The 18,115-nt window shown below is 45.1% G+C and overlaps 1 protein-coding gene across 1 annotated transcript in view; it reads right to left on the bottom strand.

The window, feature by feature from the left end:
• The window catches only part of rxfp2l (relaxin family peptide receptor 2, like), a 152,371-nt gene that overhangs the window by 22,117 nt on the left and 112,139 nt on the right, over positions 1–18,115 (bottom strand). Inside the window, exons 13-14 of the mRNA XM_086000929.1 lie at positions 15,761–15,832; positions 10,352–10,423 (exon numbers count right to left, since the gene is read on the bottom strand). Coding sequence (XP_085857055.1) covers positions 10,352–10,423; positions 15,761–15,832 — 144 coding nt within the window. The remainder of the gene's footprint in view (positions 1–10,351; positions 10,424–15,760; positions 15,833–18,115) is intronic.

Genomic DNA, 18,115 nt, shown 5'->3' with positions numbered 1-18,115 from the left:
CAGAATCAGGGGAATTTATAATGGGGAACAAAGAAATGGCAGACCAATTAAATACATACTTTGGTTCTGTCTTCACAAAGGAGGACATAAATAATCTCCCAGAGATGTCGGGGAACATAGGGTCTAATGAGCAGGAGGAATTGAATGAAATCAGTATTTGTAGGGAAATGGTGTTAGGGAAATTGACGGGATTGAAGGCCAATAAATCCCCAGGGCCCGATAATCTACATCCTAGGGTACTTAAGGAAGTGGCCCCAGAAATAGTAGATGCATTGCTGGTCATCTTCCAAAATTCTATAGACTCTGGAACAGTTCCCATGGATTGGAGGATAGTGAATATAACCCCATTATTTAAAAAGGGTGGTAGAAAGAAATCGGGGAAAGCCTGACATCGGTAGTGGGGAAAATGCTAGAGTCCATTATAAAAGATGTTATAGCAGAGCACTTGGAAAACAGTGACAGGATCGGACAAAGTCAACATGGATTTACAAAAGGTAAATCATGCTTGACTAATCTACTGGAATTTTTTGAGGATGTAACTGGTAGAATAGATAAGGGAGAACCAGTGGATGTGGTGTATTTGGACTTTCAGAAGGCTTTCGATAAGGTCCCGCATAAGAGATTAATGTGTAAAGTTAAAGCACATGGGATTGGGGGTAAGGTACTGTCTTGGATAGAGAACTGGTTGGCAGACAGGAAGCAAAGAGTTGGAATAAACGGGTCTTTTTCCGAGTGGCAGGCAATGACTAGTGGGGTACCACAGGGATCAGTGCTAGGACCCCAGCTATTCACAATATATATAAATGATCTAGACGAGGGAACTAGATGTAATATCTCCAAGTTTGCAGATGACACAAAGCTGGGTGGACGTGTGCGCTGTGAGGAGGATGCAGAGAAACTCCAGTACGATTTGGACAGGTTGGGTGATTAGGCAGATGCATGGCAAATGCAGTATAATGTGGATAAATGCGAGGTTATCCACTTCGGTGGCAAAAACAGGAAGACAGATTATTATCTGAACGGCAATAGATTGGGAAAAGGGGAAGTGTAACGAGACCTGGGTGTCCTTGTGCACCAGTTGCTGAAGGTAAGCATGCAGGTGCAGCAGGCGGTTAAGAAGGGAAATGGTATGTTGGCCTTCATAGCGAGAGGATTCGAGTACAGGAGCAAGGATGTCTTGCTGCAGGTGTACAGGGCCTTGGTGAGACCACACCTTGAGTATTGTGTGCAGTTTTGGTCGCCTTATCTGAGGAAGCATGTTCTTGCCATGGAGAGAGTGCAGTGAAGATTCACCAGACTGATACCTGGGATGGCAGGAATGACGTATGAGGAGAGATTGGGTCGATTAGGCTTATATTTGCTTGAGTTTAGAAGAATGAGAGGGGATCTCATTGAAACTTATAAAATTCTAACAGGACTAGACAGACTAAATGCAGGAAGGATGTTCCCCGATGGCGGGGGAGTCCAGAACCAGGGGTCACAGTCTAAGGATAAGGGGTAAGCCATTTAGGATTGAGATGAGGAGGAATTTCTTCACCCAGAACCTGTGGAATTCTCTGCCACACAGGGCAGTTGAGGCCAATTCATTAAATATATTCAAGAAGGAGTTGGATATATTTCTTGAGGCTAAAGGGATCAAGGGATATGGGGAGAAGGCAGGGACAGGGTACTGAATTTGGATGATCAGCCATGATCTCATTAAATGGCGGAGCGGGCTCGAGGGGCCGAACGGCCTACTCCTGCTCCTATCTTCTATGTTTCTATCAGTCAATGTCTAGATCTCACTGAGGAAATGATTGGGTAATTCCAATCAGTGTACAACTAGATACCTTTGCAAACAAATAGACTGAAGGGCACTAGATCACATATAGATATCTTACAAAGGGAGATACTGAGAGACTCCAGTCATTGTACACCCATCTCCTGGAAGGAAGTCTCTGAGGAATACCGGTTAGTACAGAAACATTCCCCGAGATAGATACTGAGAGACTCCAGTCCACTGTAGTTATCTCTGAGGGAGAGACAGAGAGATATTGATCAGTGTATAAAGATCTCTCTTTATAATATATAGAATGGCGGAAAGTGAGTTACAAGGCTGTAGTTTAATTGAACGTTTCAAATTACTTCATAAGCAGGCAAAAAGTGAGTTATCTATTAATGGCATCTAAAATCCTAAATTAAATTGTAGCCTTATATTGCATTATCCATGTTCATTTTACATAACATATACTGTAGTATCAATGGAATGAAAACCACATAATGGCAATTAAAAGTAAAGCTGAAATACCATAGATGGAAGAAGCTGTTATGATATTCCAGGAGGGGTAAATTAATTTGAGTTCTAGAGCAAAATTGTGAAAGAAGTAATATTTTGTGGAGGAGTCCAAAACTAGGTGTCATAAATATAAGATAGCCACTAATAAATCCAATAAGAAATTCAGAAGAACCTTCTTTATCAGAGAATGATTAGAATGTAGAACTTGCTACCACATGGAGTAGTTGAGGCAAATAGCATAGATACATTTAAGGCAGGGGCGGGCAACTATTTGGGCTGGAGGGCCAATTAACAAGTTTTGGTGAGCTGTTGAAGGCTGCACACCAATGCTCCCTCTAAGGTGTGTGACCGCACAGCAATCGCGAGGTCCCGCGCAGGTCGCTCACCAGCTCCTGCTGCAGGAAGAGATACCGCGCAGCAAATTTAAAGGGACTGCACGAAAAAAAAATGAGAGGGTATATTGTCACACACATAAAATCAATTGTGTTAACAACAGCTACCATTAAAATTTGTTATGGCATTTATTGTATAAAGAACCCTTTATGTCACTTCCACACTTAATAAAAATGACAACACTTATTAACATGCTAACGAACATGATACAGGTTTACAAGTCACATTGCAAAGTCGGTTTATTCCAAATGGTCTAAATTCATTCTTATAGTGGAAAATGATTCTGCTTCCACTGGCAATTATACACAAGGTATTAGGCACAATCAAGGATAATATCATTTATACAACCTTTAAAAATTGCACAAGAAATAATTAGGTGACTCAGAAAATAAAGATGTAGAATCAGTCTGGGTGGAGCTAAGAAGCACCAAGGGGCAGAAAACATTGGTGGGAGTTGTCTATAGGCCTCCAAACAGTAGTGGTAATGTAGGGGATGGTATCAAACAGGAAATTAGAGATGCATGTAACAAGAGTACGACAGTAATCATGTGTGACTTTAATCTACATATAGACTGGCCAAACCAAATTAGCAATAATACTGTGGTGGATGAATTCCTGGAGTGTGTACGAGATGGTTTTTTAGACCAGTACATTGAGGAGCTAACTAGGGAACAGGCTATCCTAGATTGGGTATTGTGCAATAAGAAGGGGTTAATTAATAATCTTGTTGTGTGGGGTCCTTTAGGGAAGAGTGACCATAACATGATAGAATTCTTCATTAAGATGGAAAGTGAAGAAGTCCAATCCGAAACTAGGGTCCTAAATCTAAACAAAGAAAACTACGAAGGTATGAGGAGTGAGTTGGCTATGATAGATTGGGGAGCTTCATTAAAAGGCATGACGGTGGATAGGCAATGGCTAACATTTAAGGAACGAATGCATGAATTGCAACAGTTATATATTCCTTTCTGGCGTAAAAACAGAAAAGGAAAAGCGGCCCAACCATGGCTAACAAAAGAAATTAAGGATAGTATTAGATCCAAAGAGAAGTCATATAAAGTTGCCAGAAAAAGTAGCAAGCCTGAGGATTGGGAGCAGTTTAGAGTTCAGCAAAAAAGGACCAAGGGATTGATTAAGAGGGGAAAAATAGAGTATGAGAGTAAACTTGCAAGGAACATAAAAGCGAACTGTAAAAGCTTCTACAAGTATGTAAAAAGAAAAAGATTAGTGAAGACAAATGTAGGTCCCTTACAGTCAGAAGCGGGAGAATTTATAATGGGGAACAAGGAAATTGCAGAGGTTCTGTCTTCATGGAAGAGGACACAAATAACTTCCCAGAAATGCTAGGGAACCAAGGGGGAAAAATTCAGTATCGCCCTATTTGGAGCGTCATTATCGGCCGTGTGCAAAGTTTAGCGCCTGGCGCTAATTATCGCCTCCGACGGCAAACTTGGCTTTTTATCACCCCTGGAGGTGATTGGAGCGCTAAATCAGGTGCTTCACACCTATCTTAAGGCGCAAAGGCCGAGGAGCGAGTTGCTACCTCAGAGCGTTGGCGAAGCTCATGTGATGTCAGTCAGCAATGGAACACAGACACACTGGCGCCGGCCAGTTCTTAAAGGGGAGTTCTGACGAAAGGTCATCGACCTGAAACGTTACCTCTGTTTCTCTCTTCACAGATGCTGCTTGACCTGCTGAGTTTCTCCAGCATTTTCTGTTTTTATCTTAAAGGGGAGGGTTGATTTTGCTCTCCATTCACATCCTGCTCATTGCAGCCTTGAATCTCAGCCTGTACATTAAATCTGCTGGAAAGAACAATGGAGAGACCCAGGGAAAGAGCTCAGAGTGCAGCCCCCACAGTCTCTTCTAAATCGATACAAGGAAGGAGCAAATCAAAATGAACCTGCAAAGTGCTGCTCAGTACACAAAACTCCTTCACACAGCATTGAATCTCTGCAGAAGTCTCTCTCTCTCTCTCTCAGAATGCGTGGTACAAAAATGTCACCAACAAAAAAAGGCAGGAAGCGGTCGCCTTTAAATAGTGCTCCCCCAGTCCCTTCCTGACTGCAAAACGTTCCCCTCAACCTGTCATTGCAAGCGGCAGGTGGTAAGGCAGGGGGCGCCATTCAATATCTGGTCCGGGGCGCTACCGGGGCGTTGCGCACTCGACTGACGTCACGATCCGCCAGCGCAGGAGATCGTGGTGGTAGTGTTTAGCGCCGCCGCAAAATGTCTAGTTAATTTCGCGAGCGGTGCAAACATCCCCGTGCCCGGGCACTAGTTGCTTTGCGCCCCATTAGCGCACTCTTAAGGCGCTAACAGGAGGCGCAAACAACTGAATTTTCCCCCCCCAAGGGACTAGTGAGAAGGAGGAATTAAAGGAAATTAGTATTAGTAAAAAAATAGTGCTGGAGAAATTAATGGGCTCCTGCTCCTATTCTTCTATGTTTCTATGACTTGGAAAATGATTTATATCACAAATTGCACCCCAGATCGGCCAATAAATTTTGCTTGTTCATTGTCAACGTGCGATCACTCCTGAGAAAAGCCAAGACGCCGACAGAGTTTGCGGACTTTCACCTGAGAATCGCCACCAGTAATGCACCATTATAATGCACATTTCATCCCTGAGTGCTATTTATTACTGGGACTGGCCAACGACATAGATCTCTACAACCTTCATCTAGTCCTGACAATAAACTTAAATTGTTCATGGTATGGGGAAAAAGGGCTTAAATTAAAAACAGTGAATGCAATGTCCAATATACCCAGGTCTGTTTAGTTATGCCTCCACTATTCTAATTAAGTGGGATAATATTAGAATGAGTGAATAATTGTGCAAGAATTAATAACCCCACTAACAGTCATTGGTGAGAGCGAAGTGCTAAATTAGTAAATTTGAAACAGGTTAACTCAGGGCTGGATTTTACCTCAGATCCGGAGGTCGAGGCGGGACTGCTGGTTGTCAAGTTTCAGTCCCGCCCCCAGCAATGTCTGATGAATAGATGCTATTTTCCCTTGATTGGCCTTGTTAAGCCCGCTCTGCAGGCTTGCCGGCCAATTAAGGGAAAGCCGGAGTCAGATGATGTCAGTGCATGACGCTTCATCTGCCGGTTTTGTTAAAGTGATAGGCACCATCATTTTTTGACAGATGAATTGTCAGTGTTTAACAGCACTGAGGTGCTGTCAAACACTGACAATCACTGTCCAAAGGTGAGCCCTTGCACCCAGGCTCTCCATTGACTCTCTCCTTAGGATGAAACAGATGGCAGCTGCATGTGAGATTCCAGAAGCCATCTGTCACTTCTCCCGATGAGATGAGGCTGCACAAACACATCACAGCTTGTCACCTGCAGAAGTATCAAACTGCAGTCCCCAACATTCTCTCACCTGTCATACTTACCAGTGTCCCATTGCAGCCTTCACACTACATCTGCAGCTGTCATTTCTACAGTTACAGTACAACAGACCCACAGCTCATCTCACTTACCCTGGCAAGGTTTCCCAACGTCGGGAAGCCTGCAGCAGTAGGTGCAAAATGGGAAAAAGCCTCTTAACCGCCTGTTAACAGGCAGTTAATTGGCTCTAATCCCCTTCCCGCCGCTAGGAGATGGGTCCCTGCGCGAATTGGGGACCCTCCTCCCGGGAAGATCGTTTGGAGGCGGGTTGGGAGCGGGTTCGGGACCCACTCCCATTTTTTAACATTTTGCCACCGGTCCTGCCTCAATACCCACCCCCTGAGCGCCGGCAAAATTCCCCCCATAGTGTTGATCATCACTCCCACTTCTACCCTCCCAATAATTTATAAACATAAATTCAGATATTAGTCAGATACTATCGTAAATACACAAAATGCAATGTAAAATAGCAAAACCTTCTGTTACTAAATTAATGAAATAATTGATTGATTGATTATATGTTGTACTGAGAGTCTATGTGGCTGTTTGGCAGAGAGGCTCGAGTCTGCGGGGCCTCCCACACGAGAGGTGTTCTCTTTTCAGTGTGCTGCGTACGGGAGCCCGAGGACTCGCAAGGCCTGAGCTACAATCGCGTGCCATTACCTGAAGTCCTTGTGCTCCGGGATCCACTCCCGTGTCTAACTCCACTGCCGTCGTACTCTGGGTACTGGGAGAGGAGAGATGCAGTGCTCTTTTTTCAGTAAAAGATTCATCGAGATGAGCAGCGATAACTCGACTCAGACTAAGATGCAGCTCGAGCTCTGGCGTACGTTCTATTTCTGTCCCATCCAACGAGCCGGATAGAATGACTAGGCAGGCCGGATACGGCCCGCGGGCCATATTTTGCCCACCACTGATTTATGGGGAAGCTAGATAAGTACATGTGGGAAAAGGGAATAGAAGGATATACTGATAGGGTTAGATGAAGTAGGGTGGGAGGAGGGTCACGGGGAGCACAAATAACAGTATAGACCAATTGGGCCGAATGGCCTGTTTCTGTGTTGTAAACGCTATGTCATTCCATGTATGTAATTAAGACCCTAGGACAGATTAAGTTCAGGGTCATATGGCAGTTCCAAAAATTACAGGTCTGTTTTATAAAACAGGCTAACTGAGCAGCTGTATAAATGCTGGCATTACTGCTGAATAAAGAGGCTGTCTCGCAAAACGGATATTAAACTCCAATTAACAACAGAAAATGCTGGAAAAACTCAGCAGGCCAGGCAACATCCGTGGAGAGAAATTAGAGTCAACGTTTCGGGTCAAAACCCTTGATCAAGACTAAAGAGGCACAGGGAATGAAATAGATTAAAAGGCCAGAATGGGGGCTGGGAGAGAACAAAAGAGAAGTGGAGAGACATTAAGAGGTATTCAAAACGAGACGAGATGGTGATAGGACTAGTGGAGACAAAAGACGGCTCTAGATTAGGTGTGAAATGCGCTGGCAGAATGGGAGACAGCTGCCATGTGGGAGAGAGAAAAAAAAGGAAAGGGAGAGGGGGGAAAAACCAAAACAAAGGTGTGGATAAAAAATAAGTGAAAATGTAATAGGGGCCGAGGTTATGATCTGAAATTGTTGAACTCGATATTGAGTCCGGAAGGCTGTAAAGTGCCTAATCGGAAGATGAGGTGCTGTTCCTCGAGTTTACGTTGAGTTTCCGTGGAACAATGCAAGAGGCCAAGGACGGTGAGGTCCGAGTGGGAATGGAGCGGTGAATTAAAATGACAGGTGACCGAAGCTTGGGGTCACCCTTACGGACTGAACGGAGGTGTTCCGCAAAGCGGTCACCCAATCTGCGTTTGGTCTCCCCAATGTAGAGGAGACCGCATCGTGAGCAGCGAATACAGTATACTAGATTGCAAGAAGTACAAGTAAATCGCTGTTTCACCTATCTTTTCTCCTCTTGTCCAGTCTCTTCCCACCTACATCCGCGACTCTTCGGATGCCCTCCGCCACTTTAACAGTTTCCAGTTACCTGGCCCCAACCGCTTCCTTTTCACCATGGACGTACAATCCCTCTACACCTCCATCCCCCACCAGGATGGCCTGAGGGCGCTCCGCTTCTTCCTTAAACAGAGGCCCGACCAGTCCCCATCCACCACTACCCTCCTCCGCCTGGCTGAACTTGTTCTCACATTGAACAACTTCTTCTTTAACTCCACTCATTTCCTCCAAATCAAAGGTGTTGCTATGGGTACCCGCATGGGTCCTAGCTATGCCTGCCTTTTCGTGGGATATGTGGAACACTCTTTGTTCCAGTCCTACTCGGGTCCCCTCCCTCACCTCTTTTTCCGATACATTGATGACTGTATCGGTGTCGTTTCCTGCTCTCGCCCTGAACTAGACAATTTCATTCACTTTGCCGCCAATTTCCACCCTTCCCTCACCTTCACATCACAGAATCACAGAATCACAGAAACCCCACAGTGCAGATAGAGGCCATTTCGGCCCATCGAGCCTGCACCGACACATATCCCACCCTATCCCTGTAACCCCACGTATTTAATCCCCCTAACACTAAGGGTCAATTTATCATAGCCAATCAACCTAACCCGCACATCTTTGGACTGTGGGACGAAACCGGAGCACCCGGAGAAAACCCACGCAAACACGGGGAGAATGTGCAAACTCCACACAGACAGTCGCCCGAGGCTGGATTCGAACCCGGGTCTCTGGCGCTGTGAGGCAACAGTGCTAACCACTATGCCACCGTGCTGCCCCCGGAGCACGATGGTCCATCTCTGACTCTTCCCTTCCCTTCCTTGACTTCTCCGTCTCCATCTCTGGGGATAGGTTATTGACCAATATTCACTGCAATCCCACTGACTCCCTCAGCTACCTGGACTACACTTCCTCCCACCCCGTCTCCTGTAAGGACTCTATTCCATTCTCCCAGTTTCTCCGTCTCCGCCGCATCTGCTCTGACGATGCCACCTTCCACACCAGTGCTTCCGACATGACTTCCATTTTCCTCAACTGAGGATTCCCCTCTACCGTGGCTGACACGGCCCGTGACCGTGTCCGTTCTATCTCCCGCACTTCTGCCCTCACCCCTGCCCCTCCCTCCCGGAACCACAATAGGGTTCCCCTTGTCCTCACCTTTCACCCCACCAGCCTCCACATTCAACGGATCATCCTCCGCCATTTCCGCCACCTCCAAAGTGATCCCACCACCAAACGCATCTTCCCCTCCCCTCCCCTTTCAGCATTCCGTAGGGACCGCTCCCTCTGTGACACCCTAGTCCACTCCTCTATCACCCCCAGCACCCCTTCCCCTTCGCCTGGCACCTTCCCGTGCAAGCGCAGGAGATGTAACACCTGCCCTTATACTCCCCCCTTCCCACTGTCCAGGGCCCCAAACACCCCTTCCAGGTGAAACAGCGATTTACTTGTACTTCTTGCAATCTAGTATACTGTATTCGCTGCTCACGATGCGGTCTCCTCTACATTGGGGAGACCAAACGCAGATTGGGTGACCGCTTTGCGGAACACCTCTGTTCAGTCCGTAGGGGTGACCCCGAGCTTCCGGTCGCCTGTCATTTTAATTCACCACCCCATTCCCACTCGGACCTCACCGTCCTTGGCCTCTTACATTGTTCCACAGAAGCTCAACGTAAACTTGAGAAACAGCACCTCCTCTTCCGATTAGGCACTTTACAGCCTTCCGGACTCAATATCGAGTTCAACAATTTCAGATCATAACCTCGGCCCCTATTACATTTTCACTTATTTTTTTATCCACACCTTTGTTTTGGTTTTTCCCCCCTCCCCCTTTCCTTTTTTTTCTCTCTCCCACATGGCAGCTGTCTCTCATCCTGCCAGCGCATTTCACACCTAATCTAGAGCTGTCTTTTGTCTCCACTAGTCCTATCACCATCTCGTCTCGTTTTGAATACCTCTTAATGTCTCTTCTTCGCTTTTGTTCTCTCCCAGCCCGGCTTCTTAATCTATTTCATTTCCTGTGCCTCTTTAGTCTTGATCAAGGGTTTTGACCCGAAACGTTGACTCTAATTTCTCTTCACGGATGTTGCCTGGCCTGCTGAGTTTTTCCAGCATTTTCTGTTGTTATTTCGGATTTCCAGCATCTGCAGTATTTTGCTATCATACTAAACTCCAATTGTCTGGCACGAATGTCTGATGGCATATTTTGCCAGAACTAGCAACTACTGCTTGTTATCTGTGTTACCTTTCCAGAAACATTTCTAATAGAAGGAATCAACGTACATGTATGAGAGGTTGCCCAGGTTCTTAAATATTCGGTTCTGGATATTGAAAATGTTGATGTCATCCAAGCCTCTGAAAAATAAAAAAGCCAGGAACTATTAATGGAAAAGCTGTCGTACATCCTAAAAAGCCAAGTGCTGAGCTAGCTTCAGGTATTGTGCCCAATTTTGGGCACCTTACTTTAGGAATGATGTCAAGGCCATGGAAAGGGTGTAGCATAGATTCACTAAGGTGATCCTCAAGATGAAAAGCTTTAGTTATGAGGAGGAACTAGAGAATTTGAACAATGAAGGTTAAGAGAAGGTCTAGTAGAGGTGTTCAAAATTATGAGGGGTTTTGATAAGGTAAGATGACAAAACCTATTTCCATTGATTGGTCAGTCAGTAACTAGTGGGCATAAATTTATGACATTGGCCAAAAGAATGACCAGAAAGGATTTTTTTTTTGTTAGGATATGGAATGCTCTACCAGAAAGAGTGGTGAAAGCAGAAACCATAATAGCTTCTGGAAGGGAAGTGGCTAATATTTGAAAAAGAAAATAATTAAAAGGGTATGGAGAAAGGGCAGGGAAATAAGACTAAGTGGATAGCTCTTCCAGAGAGCTGGCTCAGGCGTAATAGGCCAAATTGCCTCCTTCTGTGCTGTAAAGTTCTATGGTTCTAAGCTTCTATCTGCTGGTTTGTGAGGGTGAAGAAGGTTAATAGACTCACAGTGCTCTTGCGTACTTGGTAACAGGCATTTAGTGAACTTTGTGAAAAGGTACTCAACTCATTGACCAGCTTATGCTTAATTATGCTGAAGGTAGTTGAGTTTTTGAGGAGGTAACTAAAGTGGTAGATAAGGGAATGTCTATGGATGTTATTTATATGGACTTCCAGAAGGCATTCAATAAGGTTCCACACAAGAGACATTTAATAAAAGTAAGAGTGCATGGAATTGGAAGTAACCTATTGACATGGGCGGGGAGTTGGTTATGAGGTAGGAGACAGAGAGTAGGGATAATGGGTATGTACTCAAATTGGCAGGATGTGACTAATGATGTCCCCCAGGGATCTGTACTGTGGCCTTAGCTTTTCACTATGCACATTTTGTTAACTGCCAAAAATGCTTTTCCTTAGATGAAGGAATAGAGAGCCATATATCCAAGGCTACTGATGACACTAACTAGATGGCATATTAAATAGTGTAGGTGGGAGAAGAAAGTTGCAAAGGGACATTGATAGATTAAATGAGTGGCCAAAACTGTGGTAGATGAAATTAATGTGGGGAAGTGTGAGGTCATCCACTTTGGACCTGAGAAAGGTAGATCAGAGTATTTTCTAAATGGTGAGAAGAGATTTAGGGGTCCATGTACAGAAATCACTAAAGGATCATGGACAGGTACAAAAAATAATTGAAAAGCATAATGGAATGTTGGCCTTTATCTCAAGGGGTTGGAATACAAAGGGGTAGAAGTTATGTCACAGTTATATAAAGCTCTGGTTAGACCCTATTTGGAGTACTGCGTTCAGTTCTGGGCACCACAACTCAGGAAGGATATCTTGGCCTTGGAAGGGGTGCAAATTCACAAGAATGATTCCGAGGTGAAAAGTGTTAAATTATGAGAACATGTTGCATAGATTGGACATATATTTCTTTTAGTATAGAAAATTATAGGATGATCTAATTGAGGGGCTAGATAGCCCAGGAATGGGGGGGTATCTTTAGAAAAGTTTGAGAATTAGCGTCAGGCTGCACGCATTCATTCTCGCTGCTCAAAGAAATGATTGGGGCACTAAATCAAGTCTTAAAGGCCTAGCTCATTGACATTACACTTAAAGGGTGGACCAATATCGGGTGCAGTCTAATCTCAACTCCTCATTGCCACAGGCTTTGCCCAATACTTAAAGGGGAGGTTCATTGATACGGCAGCACCTCATTCTCAGCATTGCTGCCTGTGCAGCTGCCTCAGCAAGCAGAAGCACAACAAGGAGAAGGAGCCGGAGGACTGAAGCAGATGTGTTCATGGTAGATCCACCTCAGTCGGGTGGTCAGGGTGATTGAATGCTTCAACAAATGCTACATACCACCATCTGTACCACAAGCTTCACACACTGTCCAAAGCACCACACCCCCAGCACTCACCCACCAACAATCTCCACCTACCAACACTCACACCCACATCTCACGCCTTGCACACAATGACAGCTATTCAACAATGGCAGGCACAAGGGTCATTAGTTATTAGAATGAATGTGATATGTGTGATATGTTCATGCATAAATTTATTAATGGAGTTTGCAATATTTTGTGGTCTCTCTCATTTCCGCTTTGTGCCCTGGAGGATACTATGATATGGCATGACACAGGGATGGTATGATGGGCATGCGGTGAGCAAAAGGGATCTGGGGTTTAATTCATCCTGGTGTGAGGCTGGAGGTCTGTTTGGAGGAGGTGGCATTGTTCTGTGACCACCACCTTGGTGATGCGAAGCCATCTAATACACTGCTCCTCATTTAATTGAAGGTAGGAGAGGAGCTGTCGGAATACCCTCGGAGGGTAAGGCCTCCTGGTGAGAGCCCTGATGTCCCTCCTCATCCCTCTGCGCACATGTTCCCGTATTTCTGGCTGCCTATGCTCCCTCCACCGTAGATCCTGGAGGGCGAGTTGGCGCCAGTACAGCCCCCATTAATGTTGCCAAGTGTAGCAGTTTGAATCTTTGAACAATAAATGTAGCCACTCTGTACTTGCCAGAAGATTGCTGATAAAAAAGAAGCTTGAAATTACACATACAAACTGATCCACTGGGTGAAACTTACAAGAAACCACTGAAACTAACCTGCCCTGACAGCTGCGAGTGATTAATGCTGATGCCTTAAATAACATCGCTGGAGCCGGCTTCCTGCAGCTGTGCACCTCCTCTCCCTGTCGCTGTCTGGTCGAGGCCCAAAGGTAAGTGGCGACAATTAATTTTCCAGATTGGGCGCCCAGTGCACGCTCACTGATGTCACAATCTGCCCGGCGTTGAAGTCCCCGGCGGTACCTCGTGCAATGGGGGGGGGGGGGCGGATTTGCCGTGTGGCGCGGGATTCGCCTTGCCCCAGTGCTGCTGCATCAGCACCCCATTACCGCCCTCTGCAGGCGCTAACCTACCGAATTTTCCCCCTGAGGTGTTTAAGATGATTAAAGGATTTGATAGGCTAGATAGAGAGAAACTATCTCTGCTGGTGGAGGAGTCCAGAATAAGGGGGTATAACCTTAAAATTAGAACTAGGCAGTTCAAGGGGGATGTCAGGAAACATTTTTTCACACAAAGGGTAGTGGAAATCTGGAACTCTCTCCCCAGAAAGCTGTTGCGGCTACGTCAATTGAAAATGTCAAAACTGAGATTGATCGTTTTTTGTTAGACAAGTGTATTAAGGTGTGGAGATGCCGGAGTTGGACTGGGGTGGACAAATGTAAGAAGTCACACAACACCAGGTTATAGTCCAACAGCTTTATTTGAAATCACAAGCTTTCGGAGCGCTGCTCCTTCTTCAGGTGAAATGGAGAAATGCATAAAGACACAGCTTATATAGTCAGAGAATCATGTCAGATGTTTACAGGTAATCTTTCCAACTGCCATTTATCACACCTCGGCAGAGAGATAATCACAGCAATCAAAGGTGTGAATGGTGTCCAAACAGGTCAGTCAGGAAAACATTACATCAAAGAACAATGAGGTGGGGTCACAAGGGGTCAAATATTGCAGATGCTGGGGTCTGTATGAAAAACAAAAAAACAGACAAAAAACTTTTTTTTTGCTGGAAATCACAGCAGGTCCAGCCGCATCTGTGTAGAGAGAACAAGCCAATGTTGACTCGAGTCTGGATGACCCTGCGTCAGGTGGGGTTACATGTAGTGTGACATGAACCCAAGATCTCGGTTGAGGCCGTCCTCATGGGTGCGGAACTTGGCTATCAGTTTCTGCTCGACGATTTTGCGTTGTCGTGTGTCTCGACGGCCGCCTTGGAGAATGCTTACCTGAAGATCGGAGGCTGAATGTCACGCTACATGTAACCCCACCTGACGCAGGGTCATCCAGACTCGAGTCGACATTGGCTTGTTCTCTCTACACAGATGTGGCCGGACCTGCTGTGATTTCCAGCAAAAAAAAAGTTTTTTGTCTGTTTTTTTGTTTTTCATACAGACCCCAGCATCTGCAATATTTGACCCCTTGTGACCCCACCTCATTGTTCTTTGATGTAATGTTTTCCTGACTGACCTGTTTGGACACCATTCACACCTTTGATTGCTGTGATTATCTCTCTGCCGAGGTGTGATAAATGGCAGTTGGAAAGATTACCTGTAAACATCTGACATGATTCTCTGACTATATAAGCTGTGTCTTTATGCATTTCTCCACTTCACCTGAAGAAGGAGCAGTGCTCCGAAAGCTTGTGATTTCAAATAAAGCTGTTGGACTATAACCTGGTGTTGTGTGACTTCTTACAAGTGTATTAAGAGTTAGGGAACCAAGGTGGTTAGATGGAGTTAAGATACAGATCAGCCAGGATCTAATTGAATGGTGGAACAGGCTCGAGAGGCTGACTGCCCTACTCCTGTTCCTATAATCCTATTATAGCAAATTTTGTGCTGTGAGTTTTCAGTCACTGGGAACTGGGTTGACATTGCCCAAACTCAATTCATTTAGGTCATTATAGCCAGCAGAGACAGGAGACTTTCATCCCATCAGTATGGGCTTTATTCAGAGTCAGGCACCAGAGGTGAAAGTAATGTATGTAATGATACTTTGAGAACATAATTATAGGGGGACCACTGAAGAGGTGAATTGAAACTGGGACAGTAAATTTCCTGAGAAAAACCAGGAATTCAACCAGGGCACTCATGGTAAAATTGAGTTGGGCAGTCAACCTTGGCAAAGAGACACCCAGTTCTGAGGTGCTTTCTCTGCAGCTAGAGAAGGAAGAAAAACTGGGCAAGAGTTGCCACTGGGCTCCAACCATTACCTTCTGGTGGTTAGTTCAGGGCAGTAATAGCAAATGCTTCAGTGCTGGTTGCCCACCAACCCTCTTGTCTACTTATCTTGGGAGACCTAAAAGACTGGAGCATAAATGAAGTATACCATACTAAATTACAGGCCGCCCATAAGTGGGCACTTTAATAAAACTGGGATATAGCCCAACCTTTTTCTTTCTATTGAGCTTCAGTTGTTTCTTCTCTAATTTTTGTTTATAAACTTGGAGGTCAGCCACGTGTTCACCACACCATTGAGTTTGAAGATGAATGGTCAATTTGAGCTGTCTGCAGTGAGCCTGGATTTGGCTCACATTCAATGGGAAAGTTGTCACCTCACTAAAAAGAAAACTGAACATCCAGTAACCAGACACGTATTCTAGCAATGATCAAAGCAAGATAAACTGTACTCACAGTGACTTGAGAGTAACAAGGTGGTCAAACTGATCCATGTGGAGATAATTCATAGGGTTATATGATAAATTCCTGTAAAACACCAGAAAAGACGTGCTAAATAACAGAACTTGGGTAAAATTTTCAAAGTTTCCAAAAGGTCCTAGAAACATTTAACCTTAACATTCCAGCAAATTCCCACATTGTGAGCAGTTCACATTTTTTTTTCCTCCTTAATTTTCTCCCCTGAAGTTACTCATTTTTTGTTAGGGGGCAGCTCCAAGGGTGCTGGTCACCCCCCAGTTGCTATTTTGCTTGAGTAGCCCTCCCTTGTGTGGTGGCAGGCTATTTGGCAGTGGGAGCCAGTCCAGCTGAGACCAATCTTTTCCTTGTCCAACATCTAATCGACACTGGTCGTGTTGTCACTGAACATCTACACCTGCGCACTTTCCAACAGTGGTCAGCGGACAGTGATCATGACTTGGAACCCTTGCAGAATTTCCCTTCTTTAGCTTAGGGGCACTGAGGCCATTTATTGAGGCCAGTATTGAGATCAGCTAACTCAGCATAGACTAGGGACCTTCATGGCCTGTATGGATCAGTTTCATACCAGACAGTGCACCTATCAGCCGAGCCATCGGGGGGAGCAAATCAAATAGTTTGTGTTACCATTATGACTGTCCCGTCACAATGAGTCTTTATTATGTGTCTGACACGACTGCTAATGGAGCACAATAGTGTAGATATCCTTGGAAATTTGTAAAATAACACACTGTCTGGATGTGTGGGCACGACAGAGGAAATCGGTGAAGCTCACTATAAGACGCTCTCCATTTCACCTTTAGACTCGTGTCTTTGCAAACCAGTGGGACTGCAATATCCCTTAGTTGCTTTAAAAGCAGAAACTCCAAAGCTAAAAAGGGGTCTCCCAATGAAGTGAAATGCATGCAGGTCAGCCAGCCGCCACATCACCATTTCTCCCTCCAGCCACCGCCACCCCCCCCCACCCCGATGGAAAACAGTTGTAAGGCCCACGTGATCAAAGTTTTTGTCTTAAAATACTCCTGTGCAGTGCCTTGAGACGTTTTACTACATTAAAGGCGCTATATAAATACAAGTTGTTGTTGCTGATCTTGCATCCATTCAACTGACAGTACTGCTAATACAAAAAAAGAGAAACACCCGCTTAAACTGTGATGTGTGTGGGATGCAAAGGAGTGTGTCATATTCATGTTTATTACATAGAAACATAGAAAAATAGAAGCAGGAGTAGGCCATTCGGCCCTTCGAGCCTGCTCCACCATTCAATATGATCATGGCTGATCCTCTATCTCAATACCATATTCCCGCTCTCTCCCCATACCCCTTCATGCCTTTTGTGTCTAGAATTCTATCTATCTCTTCTTAAATCTATTCAGTGACTTGGCCTCCACTGCCTTCTGTGGTAGAGAATTCCACAGGTTCACCACCCTCTGAGTGAAGAAATTTCTCCTCATCTCAGTCCTAAATGTCCTACCCCGTATCCTGAGACTGTGACCCCTCGTTCTAGACCCCCCACTCCAGAGATTTGAGCACAGAAAGCTAGGCTGACACTCCAGTGTAGTGCTGAGGGAGCGCTGCACTGTTGGAGGTGCCGTCTTTTGGATGAGACGTTAAACCGAGGCCCCGTCTGCTCTCTCAGGTGGACGTAAACGATCCCAAGGCACTATTTCAAAGAAGAGCAGGGGAGTTATCCCCAGTGTCCTGGGAAATATTTATCCCTCAATCAACATAACAAAAACAGATTAAAAGGTCATTATCACATTGCTGTTTGTGGGAGCTTGCTGTGCGCAAATTGGCTTCCCTGTTTCCCACATTACAACAGTGACTACACTCCAAAAGTACTTCACTAGCTGTAAAGCGCTTTGAGACGTCCGGTGGTCGTGAAAGGTGCTATATAAATGCAAGTCTTTCTTTCTTTCAATCTCCTTTCCTCTCCTTTTTTTCCCTTTCTTTCTCTCTCATGCCTCCCTCTCCTCCCATCTCTTCCTCTTTCTCCTTTTCTCACTCACTGAGTCAGAATGAGAAAAGATGATTTGACCCTTTTCCACAGACACAAATGATAAGTTACAGATGAGAGGCAGTTCAGCCCATTTTGCTCATCCGCCACAGAAACCTACGGTTCCCCCAGACCGAGTACAATCTATTCTATTATGGACTTTATCCAGCCACTTATTTCCCTGAGGGAATGTTCTGTATAAATAATTGATTCCAAGAGTAATCAAGCAAAACTGCTGAACATCCATTTTTTCATCTCTATTATTCAAATCTGGCTTGTGGCCCTCCACAAAAAACATTCCTACATACTCCCACCACCTCTTCTCCAGCATTAGCTGC

This window comes from Somniosus microcephalus, chromosome 1 (assembly GCF_052327205.1).
Source record: "Somniosus microcephalus isolate GS21.2 chromosome 1, FLI_Smic_1.0, whole genome shotgun sequence".
NCBI classification, from domain to species: domain Eukaryota; kingdom Metazoa; phylum Chordata; class Chondrichthyes; order Squaliformes; family Somniosidae; genus Somniosus; species Somniosus microcephalus.
Note: the sequence above shows the minus strand (reverse complement) of the source record. Positions and strands in the feature narration are given on the sequence as shown.